The sequence below is a fragment of the Leptodactylus fuscus genome, chromosome 2, assembly GCF_031893055.1.
Source record: "Leptodactylus fuscus isolate aLepFus1 chromosome 2, aLepFus1.hap2, whole genome shotgun sequence".
Taxonomy (NCBI): Eukaryota; Metazoa; Chordata; class Amphibia; order Anura; family Leptodactylidae; genus Leptodactylus; species Leptodactylus fuscus.
In genome coordinates, this window is record NC_134266.1 from 281,354,758 (window position 1) to 281,369,303 (window position 14,546).

The window sequence follows — 14,546 nt, forward strand, 5'->3', positions numbered from 1 at the left end:
CCCCCAGACAAAGTACATTAATCCCTCATACGGCTCTGTGAACGGAAAAATAATAAAGTTTTAGGGTTTGGAAGGCGGAGAGTCAAAAATGAAAATTGATTGTGGCGAGAAGGGGTTAAAGGGGTTATGCCATAAAAAGTATTTATCCTATATCCATATGATAGATTGCAAATACCTGATCGGCGGGGTCTGACTCCTGACACCCTCCGATCCTGACAATGGGGTGTGTTTTTCCCCAATGCACATTCATTCTGACTGCAGCTTGTAGGTCGGTTGGTGGACGGACAACACTGGGTTCCTATTGACAACAATGGGAGCACCGGAGATAGCCAATCGCTTTACTTCAGCTATTTCTGATGCTCCTCCCGAACCGTATGGGGGCGTCATCCACCACATGACAGGTCTACATTCTACCTGGTGGGGGTCTCTGCCGTCAGACCCCACCAATCAGGTATTCTATGGGTAATACTTTCCTGGTATTTCCCCTTTAATGACCCGGTAGAGGGTTTGTAGACTTTCTAATACACAATATAAGAGTCCGTTCTGTATTAGGAATAACTAGATTTAGTAGATTTGTAGATTGTTAGATATCTCATTACTTGTTACTGACACTGTTGTGTATAAGAAATCCTCATATGGTGATTTGGTGACTATTGTGCGACATGTCTCGGTAATTACAATATCTCACTAATAAAATTATAATTGTTTTGTTTAAAAAAAATTCTGTTTCATTTTGCAGGCGGTGACTGGATGAGCGGCTCCATAGACACCCCCCGAATATAAAGGAGAAGATCATCACAGATTGGTACAAGAAGACCTGGACGTAGACTGGGGAAATCTTTTCTGGTTCTGAACCATGAGCTCAGACATGAAACCTAATCCTTCCATACATGAGGAAACTGACAGGGATGAAAAAACATTTCCATGTCCTGAATGTGGGAAACATTTTAGCAGAAAAGGACGACTTGTAGATCATATAAGAACCCACACAGGAGAGAAGCCATTCTCATGCACAAAATGTGGGAAATGTTTTACAAGTTCAAACAATCTCCAAATACATCAGAGAACTCACACAGGAAAGAAGTCATATTCATGTTGTGAATGTGGAAAATGTTTTAACCAAAAATCGTATCTTACAAAACATCTGAAAGTTCACATTGCAGACAACACTTTTCCTTGCTCAGAATGTGGAAAACGTTTTACGTTCAAATCAAATCTTGTGACTCATCTAAGAGTTCACACACAAGAGAAGCCATATTCATGCTCAGAATGTGGGAAATGTTTTAGCCAACATGGTAATCTTAAGAGTCATGAGAGAACTCACACAGGAGAGAAGCCATATTCATGCTCAGAATGTGGAAATTGTTTTAGCTGCAAATCAAGCCTTGTAGATCATGAGAGAACTCACACAGGAGAGAAGCCATATTCATGCTCAGAATGTGGAAAATGTTTTAGCTGCAAATCAAGCCTTGTAGATCATGAGAGAACTCACACAGGAGAGAAGCCATATTCATGCTCAGAATGTGGGAAATGTTTTAGCCAACAAAGACATCTTAAGAGACATGAGAGAAGTCACAAAACAAGAACAATTCCCCAGTAAAGTGTAACCAGTAAGATGTCACTGCGGTATTTCTGTACATAGGTATCATGAACTATGTGACCCTGATATAAAGTATATTTACCAGCCATTACTACACCCAGAGTCGCCTTCCAGGAATCTTCATCGTCTCTTCTTTACAGAACTGCTTTCCTTCAGATACACTCGGAGGTTTTCTTACATGAACTGCTCAATTCAGATCCAGAAGAAACTAGAACTAGAAATCTTGACTCTTTTACAGCGGCATTATTTTATCCTCCTGGCTGTGTGAGGAGTCAGACCCCGCTGATCTGATATTGATGACCCCCCGATACATGAGCCATCAGTCTATAACCTGCAGGACACCTCTAGTCTGGACCTTTAGGACTGAGCGGTTTCCCATTAATGTCGCTGTATGAGGGCTTAGTTTTTTGTGCGGGTTGTATTTTTTAGTAGTAACATTTCAGGATAGATGGAATTTATTGATGAACTTTTATTAACTGTAACAACAATTTCACCATTTACCATGTGACATAAATAATGTTTTCCCTTTATGATGATGTCGCTGCAATTATGGGGACACCAAATATGTAGAAATGTTTTTATTTTATGTTTTGCAACTTTTTCAGAATAAAGAAACTTTGAAAACAATTTGTCGCTGCTTTCTAAGAGCCAAAACTAAAACATAATTCTATCACTGTATTCCTATGGGGCTTGTGTTTTGTAGGAGCAGATGTAGTTTTATAGGTAACATTATGGGGCACAGGGGGCTTCTTACTTACAGGCTGTGGACACCTTTGTACATGAGAAATCAATAAACACATATTGTCCTAAGACAATGGACCAGGCCCGATCACATTTACCATAATTTACACCAGATTACTGACATGAGCTATGGGCTGGGGTAGATTTCAGCACGGCCTATATCCACCTCCTTGGCTACCAGGACAGACATCAATGCTTGTGGTACATCCCAATACAAACACCAGACGTCAGTGTCACATTGTACTCAGCACTTATTGAATAGAATTCCAGTAAATTTTTATTTTTATGGCTTAGAAAAAAAAGGTGGTACAGGCCATAATCTACAACAGATTCTCATGAAGGCCGGGAATAGTTGATATCAGGCCCAGGTATTCCCATAATACAACCCACCTGTGGGGCCCCAGAAATCAGGTAGTGGCTGATATTTTCTTATTAACCCTTTTTCCTTTCCTGGCCCCCACTTTAGCTCCAGGAGGCGACACACCCAACGCACATGAGCTCAAACAACGTCTGGATATTACGTCCGGATGTTGTTCAGTATCTGGACAAAGCCGCTAAAGAAGACTGAAGCCAAAGCGGAGACAGGCTGGTACTTGTTAGAATATATAACAGCCTAATGTGTTACTCTGTGTAGGGCAAGAAAGGAGGTAATATGAGGGGTCCAAAAATTGGACAATTTACTCTGTGGTCAATAAAGAAAGATTATGTAGATAATCTGTTTTCCCTTAGCCCAAACAGCAGCACAACTGGGGTATTCCTGCCCCTAATGAGCTGTTAGGACAGTTGGAATTTTTAATTACCTAACAGCTTTTGACCCCTATAAGAGGCCGGAAGACATGCTCCTCCCTTGTGTTAGTAACAAGTATGATATACAGAAAGCAATTTATGCCAAGAGCTAAACACACATATACAAAATCTGTACAACAGTACCTCCTAGGGAGGGAGCCTTGTGCTGCTGTTTGGGCTAAGGGAAAACAGATTATCATTCATAATCTTTCTTTCCCCCTATGCCCAACAGCAGCACAACTAGGGATATAGCAAGTATTGTTTCCCCTAGGGCGGGTCCTCCTGGCAGGCTGATGCCAAGACGGAGTGCCCAAATGCTGTAGCATCGGCCGTACGCCAGTCCAATCTGTAGTGTTTGGCAAAAGTCAGCTGTGAGCTCTATGAGGCTGCCGCACATATCTGGTCTAGAGAGAGGAACCGTGTCTCTGCCCATGATGTCGCCACTGCTCGGGTGGCATGGGTTCGTAAGAAATCTGGAACAGGAAGATTCTGGGCCCGAAGGGAACAGGTGATGGCTTCTCTGATCCATCTCGACAGGGTTACCTTTGATGCTTTAGCGCCTCTATTGTGGCCAAACACATTGACTAGAAGATTCTCTGATCTTCGGAACGGTGCTGTACGGTCTAGGTAAATACGTAGTGCTCTTACCAGATCCAGTGTGTGTAGCTTCTCCTCCTGCTCCGTAGCAGGAGAGGGAAAGAAGCCCGGTAGGTTGATCACTTGGTTGGTGTTCTGAAGTGTTGGTACCTTTGGCAAAAATCCCAGAACGAACCTTAGCTGTACCCTGTCAGGGAAGAAGGTTATGAAAGGTTCGGAGGCCGCTAGGGCCTGCAATTCGCCAACCCTCTTGGCGGAGGTTATTGCCAGCAGGAAAGTCACCTTAAATGACAGGTACTTCCAGTCCACTTCAGATAATGGTTCGAAGGGGGGCGCACATAGCCCTTGTAGAACCGCGGCCAGGTCCCACCTGGGTACAGGGGGCCGTACCTGGGGGGCGGAGCCTGGCAGCCCCCCTAAGGAACTGTTTGACAAGAGGATCTTGTGATAACCGTGTCTCCAGGAGAGCAGATAGAGCTGACACTTGAACCTTGAGGGTGGCAGGTGCTAGTCCTCTCTCCAGGCTGTTCTGTAAGAACTCTAGGACTGCATCTCTGTCTGGATCGCGGTGGCTGCCTGTACACCAATCTCGGAATATCCGGGCGATCCTTTGGTAGCTCTGATTGGTTGCCTCCGCTCTTGAATGGGCTAAGGTACTTAACACTCCCTGGGACAATCCTCTGTCTGCGCGTATGGCGCGGTTAGCCTCCAGGCAGTGAGGTTGAATTTGTCTAGGCCCAGGCACAGCCGACTGTTCAGTGACACCAGGTTCCTGACTGGTGGAAGCCTCCAGTAGTTCCCCCGACTCATAAGGATAAGGTCGGTGAACCATGCCCTTTTTGGCCAGAACGGCATGATCACTATTGCCGAAGTCTGGTCCTGCCTGAGTTTCGCCAATACCTTTGGGATCATCGGGATGGGAGGGAACACGTATGCCAGTTCGAACCTCCATGGTATTGACAGGGCATCCACAGCCAAAGGGTTGTCTTCCTGGTACAGGGAGCAAAACCTTTCTACTTTGGCATTGTGTTGGGTGGCCATCAGATCCACCTCGGGGAGACCCCACCTCCTGGTCAGGTAGTGGAAGATGTCCTGATTCAAGGAACATTCGCCTGCGGTCGGGCGGCCTCTGCTGAGTTGATCCGCTAGGATGTTCAGGCGGCCCTGGATATGTACCGCAGCCAGCTGGGAGAGGTTCCGTTCTGCCCAGGAGAAGATCAGGTTGGTGACTTGCAGGAGTGAGGGGGACCTGGTTCCTCCCTGCTTGTTGATATAGTGGACTGTCATCAGATTGTCTGATCTTACTTTGACCGCTTTCCCTCGTAGAAGTGGTGCAAATGACAGAAGGGCTCGATGAACTGCGGTAAGCTCGCGCCAGTTGGATGAGTGCGTCCTCTCCCGCTGATTCCATGTACCTTGAACCGGGGTCTCCCCCAGATGAGCTCCCCAGCCTGTGAGGGAGGCATCTGTAGTCAACAGGGTCCAGGCGGGCTGGACCGAGGACTTCCCATCTCGCAGATGGGTCCACCAGGGCAAGGTTTGCCGGGTGCTGATGGTTAACTGGATTGGCTTCTGTAAACCTGAAGGACTGTGATTCCAGACTCTCAAGATCTCGTTCTGTAGAGGGCGCATATGCCATAAGGCCCAAGGAACTGCATTTAGGGTAGTGGACATCAATCCAAGGACCTTCATAGCCGTCCTGATGGTGACCTTCCGTGTAGAAGACAAATGATGTGCTGCCCGAGCAATTTTCCTTTTGCGAGGAGAGGGTAGAGAGACCATCATGTTGAGAGAGTCTAGAATAAGTCCCAGGAACTGAACTCGTGTTGATGGCACCATTACTGACTTCTGCCAGTTTACCAGCCACCCCAGCTTGTCTAGTAGAGCTATGACGGTCTGCACCTGCGTGGTAAGAACCTCCTTTGAATGATCCTTCAGAAGCCAGTCGTCCAGGTCTGGGACTATGAATATGCCTTGAAGGCGCAGGGCGGCAGCGACCGGAGCTATGACCTTTGTGAAGGTGTGGGGGCGGAGGATATGCCGAATGGGAGGGCTGCGAACTGGAAGTGCGCCTCTTTCCCTTCTATGTATACGGCAATCCTTAGGAACTTTCGGTGTGCCGGAAAGATGGGTACGTGGAGGTAGGCATCCTTCAGGTCCAGAGTGACGAAGTGATCTCCAGGGCGCATGAAAGGTAGCACTGACCTGATGGTCTCCATGCGAAACCGCAGCCTGCGGATAAAGCGATTCAGATACCTGAGATCGATGATCATACGCCACTCGCCTGATGACTTGGGGACCAAGAAGACTGGAGAATAGATGCCTGTGCCTTGATCTGCGCGAGGAACCACCTCCAGTGCGGCTTTGTCCACGTACTCCTGAATCAATTTCTCCAGATAAAGTTGTTTGGGGCCCTGAAGAGGGTGGGTTCTTACCATCTTCTCTGGCGGCTGGGCAACAAAATTAATTTTATAGCCTTCTTGGATCGTCTGGATGTATATATGAATATTCTGGAGCCAGGCATCAACATAGTGGGAAAGACGGCCGCCCACCCCGGGGGCGAGGAGAGGGGAGGTAGGGTGGAAGGATTAGAAGGAGGTGCCCTTACGTTTACGAGAGGAGCCCCGACCTCTACCTCTGCCGGATCATCGCTGGCCTCTAGTTCCTCTTCTGGAGGTGCCTCTTCCTCGAAAGGAGGGACTCCGACCTTCAAGGGGCTGTGGCAAATTCTTGCCTTTGGAGTCGGCCAGAGATTCCATAATCCGGTCGAGCTCCCTCCCGAACAGCCGTCCCGGCTCAAAGGGGAGACCACACAGGCTATTCTTGGAGGTGAGGTCAGCCTTCCAGGGCTTCAGCCACAAGGGCCGGCGAGCAGCAGTAGCCAGTGCCATAGATCTGGTGGCCAGACGGGTCTGAAAATGGGTCGCCTCCGTCAGATGATCCACCAGCAGAGAGATGTCCGACATTGTTGCCAGGAGGTCATCTCGATCCACTCCGGAATCTATGTCCTTGGCAAGTGACGAGAGCTCTGCCCGCAGACCAGTGGCCACCTCGTTCGCAACCATGCCCAGGGAGGCCTGGGCCAAGGAGGCTGAATAGACTCGTCTCAGTGATCCTTCCACCCGACAATCCATCGGATCCTTGAGACTCAACCCGTCCTCTGTCTGGAGGACAGTGTGCCTTGACAGCTTCGCCACAGCGACGTCAACCTTCGGCGGAGGACCCCACGCCTTTAGCTGACCCTCAGGGACCGGGAATAAGGTCTTAAATCGCTTGGATGGCGCAAAGGGTTTTTCCGGGTGCCTCCATTCGCTCTCCATCAGGCGAAGCATTTCCGAGGACGGTCTGAAGGTACGAGACCTTCGACTTGGGCCTTCACCACCTTCCCGGTCTCTGATCCTAAGTGTCTTGAACACCTTGGACATCTCTAAGGGGAAGATCTCCTTTTCCTCCTCAGAATCGGATGATGACTCCACGTCCCTAAGGCGCAGGTTCTCCAGGGGCGGAAGGGACAACAACTCGCAGTCCAGCCGTGGTCTTTTGGCTGAGGACTCCATCCTTTTCATGGAGTCCTGGACGAAGCCCTTCACCCAGGATACCATCTCCCGCATGGGGGTTGCCTCAGAAGGGGGGGGGGCTCTACATCCTGGACAAAAACGAAACTGGGAGTCGTCAGGCAGTGGGACTCTGCAGGTAGCACATGAAAGATGTTTCCTCTTTGCAACAGGCCTTCCTCTGAGGAGGAACAGTAGAGGAGGAAGAAGAAGACATTCTGAGAAGGAACAAAGAAAAAGAATACTAACAACCTTTGCCCTCCCATAGTGGGAACCGCTACCACCCCTTCCCCCTGGCCGCCTCCCCCAAACCTGAATCAACGGAGCTGCTTTCTAGGACAAATTGACCAAGGAGCTTCTCTAGTTGAGGTGCCAGTAACCGGAGCAACAGGCACTGAAAGATGGTTTTGGAGGGGATATATAGGCCAGGGGGCGGGACTAAAAATGGGCACGCTCCTTCCTTCTTTGGGACAATCTTTTTGGGGGCAAAGGCAAAAACTCACAGAGGGGAACCCCGGCATCCGCTCATCTCCAGGGGGGTTTTGTTCGCCCGCGCGAACCGCATACCGCGCATGTGCGGCGGACGAGTAGGGCGGCGGACCCGGGAAACCAAAAAACGGTTCCCAGGAGAAAGGGTCTTAGCCGCGCAGGGAAGCCCGGCTCCAGCGCGGCAGCACTCCAGGCGCACGCATGAGCCGGCGGGGGAGGAAGCAACAGAGGCTCAGAAGAGCAAAAAGAAAGGAAAAATATAGCAAAGTCTTCCGCTTGTCAGGTAAAAAGGAGGGGGGAGAGAGAGTAGCAGACCCCTATGAGAAATCAGAACCCCTGCTCCTCCTACCACCTGTCCTGTCCCACAGGACAGAAAAAAACACAAGGGAGGAGCATGTCTTCCGGCCTCTTATAGGGGTCAAAAGCTGTTAGGTAATTAAAAATTCCACCTGTCCTAACAGCTCATTAGGGGCAGGAATACCCCAGTTGTGCTGCTGTTGGGCATAGGGGGAAAGTGCTAATAGCGCAGACATTGCGTATACACTCTCATTTACATTGAATGATTGGGCCGGAATTGCCCTTTAGTAACCTTAGTGCTATTGTTGCACTTCTGTGCTAGTTCTGCCCCAGACTCGGCCTTACACATCTCGCAGTTTCATGTGGATGGCTCGGATATATTACAGATTACTAATAGGTCCTATGTTTAGGGGCCCCCAGTTTAGGGAGTGACTCTTCCTCATGTTTCATAGCTTTCTATTGTATTTGGTTCCGTATTAGGACAATTTGTTCTCATTTTTGGTAACATTTAAAAAACTCCAAAAATCCCCATTTATTAGGGACAGGTCTGTGCCCGGGGTGTTATAGATACACATGGCGGTTCTATTACTAATAGCAGCGGGTTATGGTGGTAGATATCTAGGAGCAGCATCAGCAGCAGGGCAGTAAATGGAGGAGAATACAGGGAGACGGGGGCAACACGCTGGCTCAGCACTGCAACCTCACAGCACTGGAGTCCTGGGTTTAAATCCCGCCAGGAACAACATCTGCAAGGAGTCTGTATGTTCTCCCCGTGTTTGCCTGGATTTCCTCCCATTCTACAAAGACCTACTGATAGGGGAAAAAAAGTACATTGTGATCCCTATATATATATATCCCTATATGGGGCTCACAATATACATAAAAAAAAAATACAGGGAGACGATGACATCACTATTCAGTGACATCAATATTCTCTTGTGGTCGGACAAGATAAAACTCTCCTGACAAACTGGGCCAAGACTATTGGCCGAGAAATCCATGGGGTCAGAGTTATCTGCTGGACTATAGGTGTACTCAGGATAGGACTGAGATGTGTAACTAGGAATGGCGGGGCCCTAAGGTGAACATTTGATGTAGACCCACCCTGCTAATCCCCCTTACCCCCCTTCCCTCACAAACTACATTCCCTGATTCCCTGTCCGCTTGTAGTTTGGGTATGCGCGGTCGGCTCTGCCCAAGCCCGATCCCTGGCAGAGTGAATTCAGAGCCGGAAGATGCCGTGGGGACGCTGCAAGGAGAAGACTTCTCGGAGGATCCAGCCCGACCCTCACTCGTGGACTTGCTAAGTATAATTGGATTGAATGTTGCCTACCCCTGAAACGAGCATTTTCCCCCCATAGACTATAATGGGGTTCAATAGTCGATTCGAGTAGTCGAATATTGAGGGGCTACTCGAAACGAATATCGAACCTCGAACATTTTACTGTTCGCTCATCTCTAATAATAACGGAGGGTCCGGGTGATGGTCATGTCTATGGGATAATGATGGAGGGTCCGGGGGATGGTCATGTCTATGGGATAATGATGGAGGGTCCGGGGGATGGTCATGTCTATGGGATAATGATGGAGGGTCCGGGGGATGGTCATGTCTATGGGATAATGATGGAGGGTCCGGGGGATGGTCATGTCTATGGGATAATGATGGAGGGTCCGGGGGATGGTCATGTCTATGGGATAATGATGGAGGGTCCGGGGGATGGTCATGTCTATGGGATAATGATGGAGGGTCCGGGGGATGGTCATGTCTATGGGATAATGATGGAGGGTCCGGGGGATGGTCATGTCTATGGGATAATGATGGAGGGTCCGGGGGATGGTCATGTCTATGGGATAATGATGGAGGGTCCGGGGGATGGTAATATCTATGGGATAATGATGGAGGGTCCGGGGGATGGTCTCAAGTCTGGACATCAGGATGTAAGATGTCCATTGTCTCTCCTGATTCTCACATGAGAAGGTCTCGGAGTATCTCAGGAATCTCTTACAGATGATAAATAGGGGGGAACAATAGGTACAATGCAGATACAATGTGTGCATGGTGGGGGGTCTCAGGAGGATATTGTATGAGGTGGAGCCCAGTGTCATCCTCAATAGTGTCTCTGATGAGGAAGGAGGTAATGGGGGAGGGCAGATGTGGCCACCATAGGGCTATATAGATCCAAGCATTGTCCAGGAGGTTTATTTACCAGAGGACTTACAAGGAGGGAACTTACCTGAGGAGGAGACCCTGACAGGAGATATATATATATATATACCTGAGCTGAGAGTGCGGAGCGCCCCCGTCTGGTGAGTAGAATATCACTGACTATAATATACTGTAATGATGGTGGACTATAAGGAATAGGTGTCTGTATATGTCATGTGTATGGGTTATGTCTGTCCCCGTGTGGGGGTCTCCATATTAACCCTGTAATAACCGGAACAGTCATTTTACCCCTTATGTAACCCCTTAATGACCAGGACATTTTTGTATTTTCCTATTGGGTAACCCAGGAGTTATTAATCACTTTTTAACATTTTTTGGGCGGCAAAGAGATAAAATACAGAAATTTAGACATTTTTGTTTTAGATTTTTCTTCAGGTTTTTATGGACCAGGAAATATCTTTTTTATTTATTTCCTTTTACTTTTTTATTATTTACAAAAAGTTTTGGTTCAGGAAATTAATGAGAAAATGTAACTCCATTAACCAGTTCAGGAGCGGCCATAGACTATATACCCGTACGTCCTTGTAGTGTTTAGTAGCGGCAGATCTGGGGAGTCGGCTGTGACTACATCCGGAGCTCCTCTAGAGAAGGCAGAGACTGGTTATTACCGTCCTCACATCCCCATCTCTGTATACACCGCGCTCAGTGAGTGCTATTGTACTTAGTCATATATGAAAGAAACCTCAGATCTCTACAACCTATATGTTGGTTTCCAGCTGTATACCGCCTCTGTTCTGCTCACACATATACTGTGAGGGATATCCGCTTGTGTAACCTCCATTTTGGATTCCAGGGCAATGTGGGGCGATGCCTGCAGCCGTTTTAGAGAGCTCACCCCCCTCAGCCATAATGAGATGCGACTCCTCTCCTGAACTATGTGACCACTTTGCCCCAATCATGTTATGCTAATTATACTGGTCCAACCTGTTCTTTGTCTATACCAGGGGTCTCAAACTCAATTTACCCGGGGGCCGCTGGAGGTAGAGTCTGGGTGAGGCTGGGCCGCATCAGGATTTCCCAATTTTTTTTATTTCTAAAAGTCGCCATGTTCTGACACCCGTAACTTTTTTATACTTCTGTGTACGGGGATGTATAGGGCGTCTTTTTTTGCGGGGACGGGTGTACTTTCCAGTTCTACCATTTTGGGGAATTGCTTTTGCTTTGATTATTTTTATTCAAATTTTTATCAGAGGCAAAACAGTGAAAAAACGTTGGTTTGGCCCTTTTGACTCTGTTTCCTGCTGTGGTGTTTACCGTACTGGAGAAATATTGTTATAGATTTGTACAGCGAGTTTTTCCGGACACAGGGAGACCTAACATGGATGTGCTTCACAGTATTAGAATACTTTTATATGTGTTCTAGGGAAAAGGGCGTGATTTGAATTCTAAATACTTTTACATTTTTTTTTATATTTTTTTTTTACTTTTTAAAATTTTTTTTTGGATTTATTAGACCTCCTAGGGGGGTCATGAACCCCAGGGGGTCTGATCACTAATGCAATGCATTACAATGCAAAAAATCGTCATTTCTTTTGCAGGATGCATAGAGCAGCCTGCAAAAGAAAATCACTGCAGACCGGCCGGGGAGTCTTTATAAGGCTCCCGACTGTCATCCCAACGTGACGACAGCCCTGGAGCATACTCCAGGTGCCGGCGATCACGGGCAAAATAGCGCTGGGAAAATGGCGCCTCGGTCAGCTTTAATCGAGGCGCCAGAGGGGTTAATGCCTCCAATCGATGCGGCCGGGTGCCGCAAACTATTGTCCCGAAGGCCGCAGTTGGCCCGCGTGCCGCGAGTTTGAGACCCCTGGTCTATACAATGTATATAACTGGTTGCTGGAATAGTGTTAAGGTGCCATGTGACATTTGCAGAGCCCCTAAAGTACCAATAATATGTAAATCCCTCAAAAGTGACCCCATTTTAGAAACTACACCCCTCAAGTAATTTCACAAGGGTAATGTACAATGTGAAAATGGAAATTTTTAAAGAAATATGCCATTTTGGTGCTCAATACATTGTACCCACTGAGTCATCAGAGACATACACTCATAAAACCATTAAATGGGACATCCCGGGGACAAATAGTTATATATGTGGGTATACACTGCTGCTTGGACACACAACAGGGCTCAGGAGGGAAGGAGCACTGCGCTTTTTAGCTTTTGGGGTACAGATTTCTGGACACCATGTTGTTTTTGCAGAGCCCTGGAGGTGCCAGTAAATTGGATTCTCCAAGAAGTGACCCCATTTTGTAGGGGAAATTTTAGGGTGTCTGCAAATGTGACAAAGTGTCCACAAACCAACAATCTAAATCTGCACTCCAAAAGCACATAGCGCCCCTTCACATCTACCCCTGCTGTGTACCCAAATGGCAGTTTACACCCACATGTATGACACTGGTGTACCCCGGATAATAATATCATATGTGGGTATACACTGCTGTTTGGGCACAGCCGGGCACAGAAGGTAAGGAGCGCTATTTTGGTTTTTGGAGCACAGTTTGGTTTTTGGATGTCTTATCACTTTAGCAGATCCCCTGAATTACCAGTAAAGTGGATTCTGTAGACTTGTGACCCCATTTTGGAAACTACACCCCTAAAGGGATTTATCAAGTAGGGTAGCAAGCATTTTTAACCCTTGAGTATTGCAATCATTTAATTTCAATAAATGATTGTGCAGCTGATATTGAAAAGGAAAATATGTTGTGCCCAATGTGTGTCAGCAGAGACACACACTCCAAAAACTGGTAAGCGGGTATCCCGGGCACAACAGGTTTTGGAGCCTTCATCTCTGATACAAGCCAGGCACAACATATTATGCATTGGAATTACATATTCCTGGAAAAATTGCCATTTTCACTTTTTGCAGTCAGCTGCGTATTCATTTCTAGAGAATAAATTATAGCAACTGTTGGATAAATTGCTTCAAGTAAATGTAGTTTCCAAAATGGGGTAACATGTCAGGGGATTCTACTTTACTGGCATTTCAGGAGCTCTGCAAAAGTGTCATGGCATCCCAAAGCTAAACTGTCTAAATCTGTGCGCCAAAAACCAAATAGCGCTCCCTCCTTTCTGTGCCAGGCTGTGCCCTAATATCAGTTTATATCACATATGACAATACATACGTTATCCTGGGTACACCAGTGTCATACATGTGGCATAAACTGCAGTTTGGGAACACAGCAGGGTGCAGATGGGAAGGAGCGCTATGTGGCTTTTGGAGTACAGATGCAGGACGCCATGTCATGTTTACAGAGCCTCTAAGGTACCAGAAAAGGGGAATCCCAAAAGGAGTGACCCCATTTTGAAAACTGCAACCCTCAAAAAAATTTAGATTACAGATACCGGCACCCCCCGATCATGGCGGAACCCCTTGGATGCTGCGGTCATGCTTGATCACAGCATTCAAGGGGTTAAAGCTCAGCTCCAATCAGACGTTATGGAGCAGGGTGTTAGTTAGTGCCTGTTTTATTTTTACTATTGGCCGGACTTCAGAGACCAAGACCGCAAATTTACAGCAGAACCCACTATATACACAAGAACTCTGTGTGTGTTTCTCTAAGCTAGCTTATACGCCAACTTTATTCATTTGGACTTCAATATGGTGATACTTAGAGCGGATTGTATTCATACACACACAGCCACACTGCTTTTTCTCAGTTTTTTGATCCATATATGGATCACAATGTACCTTTTTTTTCCCTATCATGTCTTTTTGTAGAATGGGAGGAAATCCATGCAAACACGGGGAGAACATACAAACTCCTTGCAGATGTTGTCCCTGGCAGGATTCAAACCCAGGACTCCAGCACTGCAAGGCTACAGTGCTAAGCACTGAGCCACCGTGTTGCCCCTATTCTCTCTGTTTTCCTTACTGGTCACACAGCTCAGCTTCCTCCTTACCCCATATATTGACCCGCATACAGCCAGCTTTCTCCATGCTCTCGCTATACACTTAGCTCTGCTACCTGCAGGTCCCCCCCATACACACATCTTTTGTACTTCCACCCTTCCCCCAACAGTCAGCTATGCTCCTTCCACCCTTCCCCCACTCTTAGCCCTGTTCTCTACACACTTCTCCAGCACAAAGCTCTTCCTCCACCCTTCCCTCCTTCACTTAGCTCCATTATGTTCTTCCCCATACAGAGAGTCCTGAACAGCTTGTACCATACAGTAAGTTATTGAAGAACAAGCTCCACCCCTGTACGTGACTGATCACATGACTATGACTCTATGAAAGGTATTATTCCAGAGT

General features: G+C 47.4%; 1 protein-coding gene across 1 annotated transcript in view; it reads left to right on the forward strand.

The window, feature by feature from the left end:
• The first annotated feature begins 856 nt into the window (after positions 1–856).
• LOC142194227 (uncharacterized) overlaps positions 857–14,546 on the forward strand; it is a 270,460-nt gene continuing 256,770 nt past the window's right edge. The window contains 2 exon segments of the mRNA XM_075263244.1: positions 857–1,532; positions 6,541–6,553. Of these exon segments, the coding sequence (XP_075119345.1) occupies positions 857–1,532; positions 6,541–6,553 (689 nt within the window).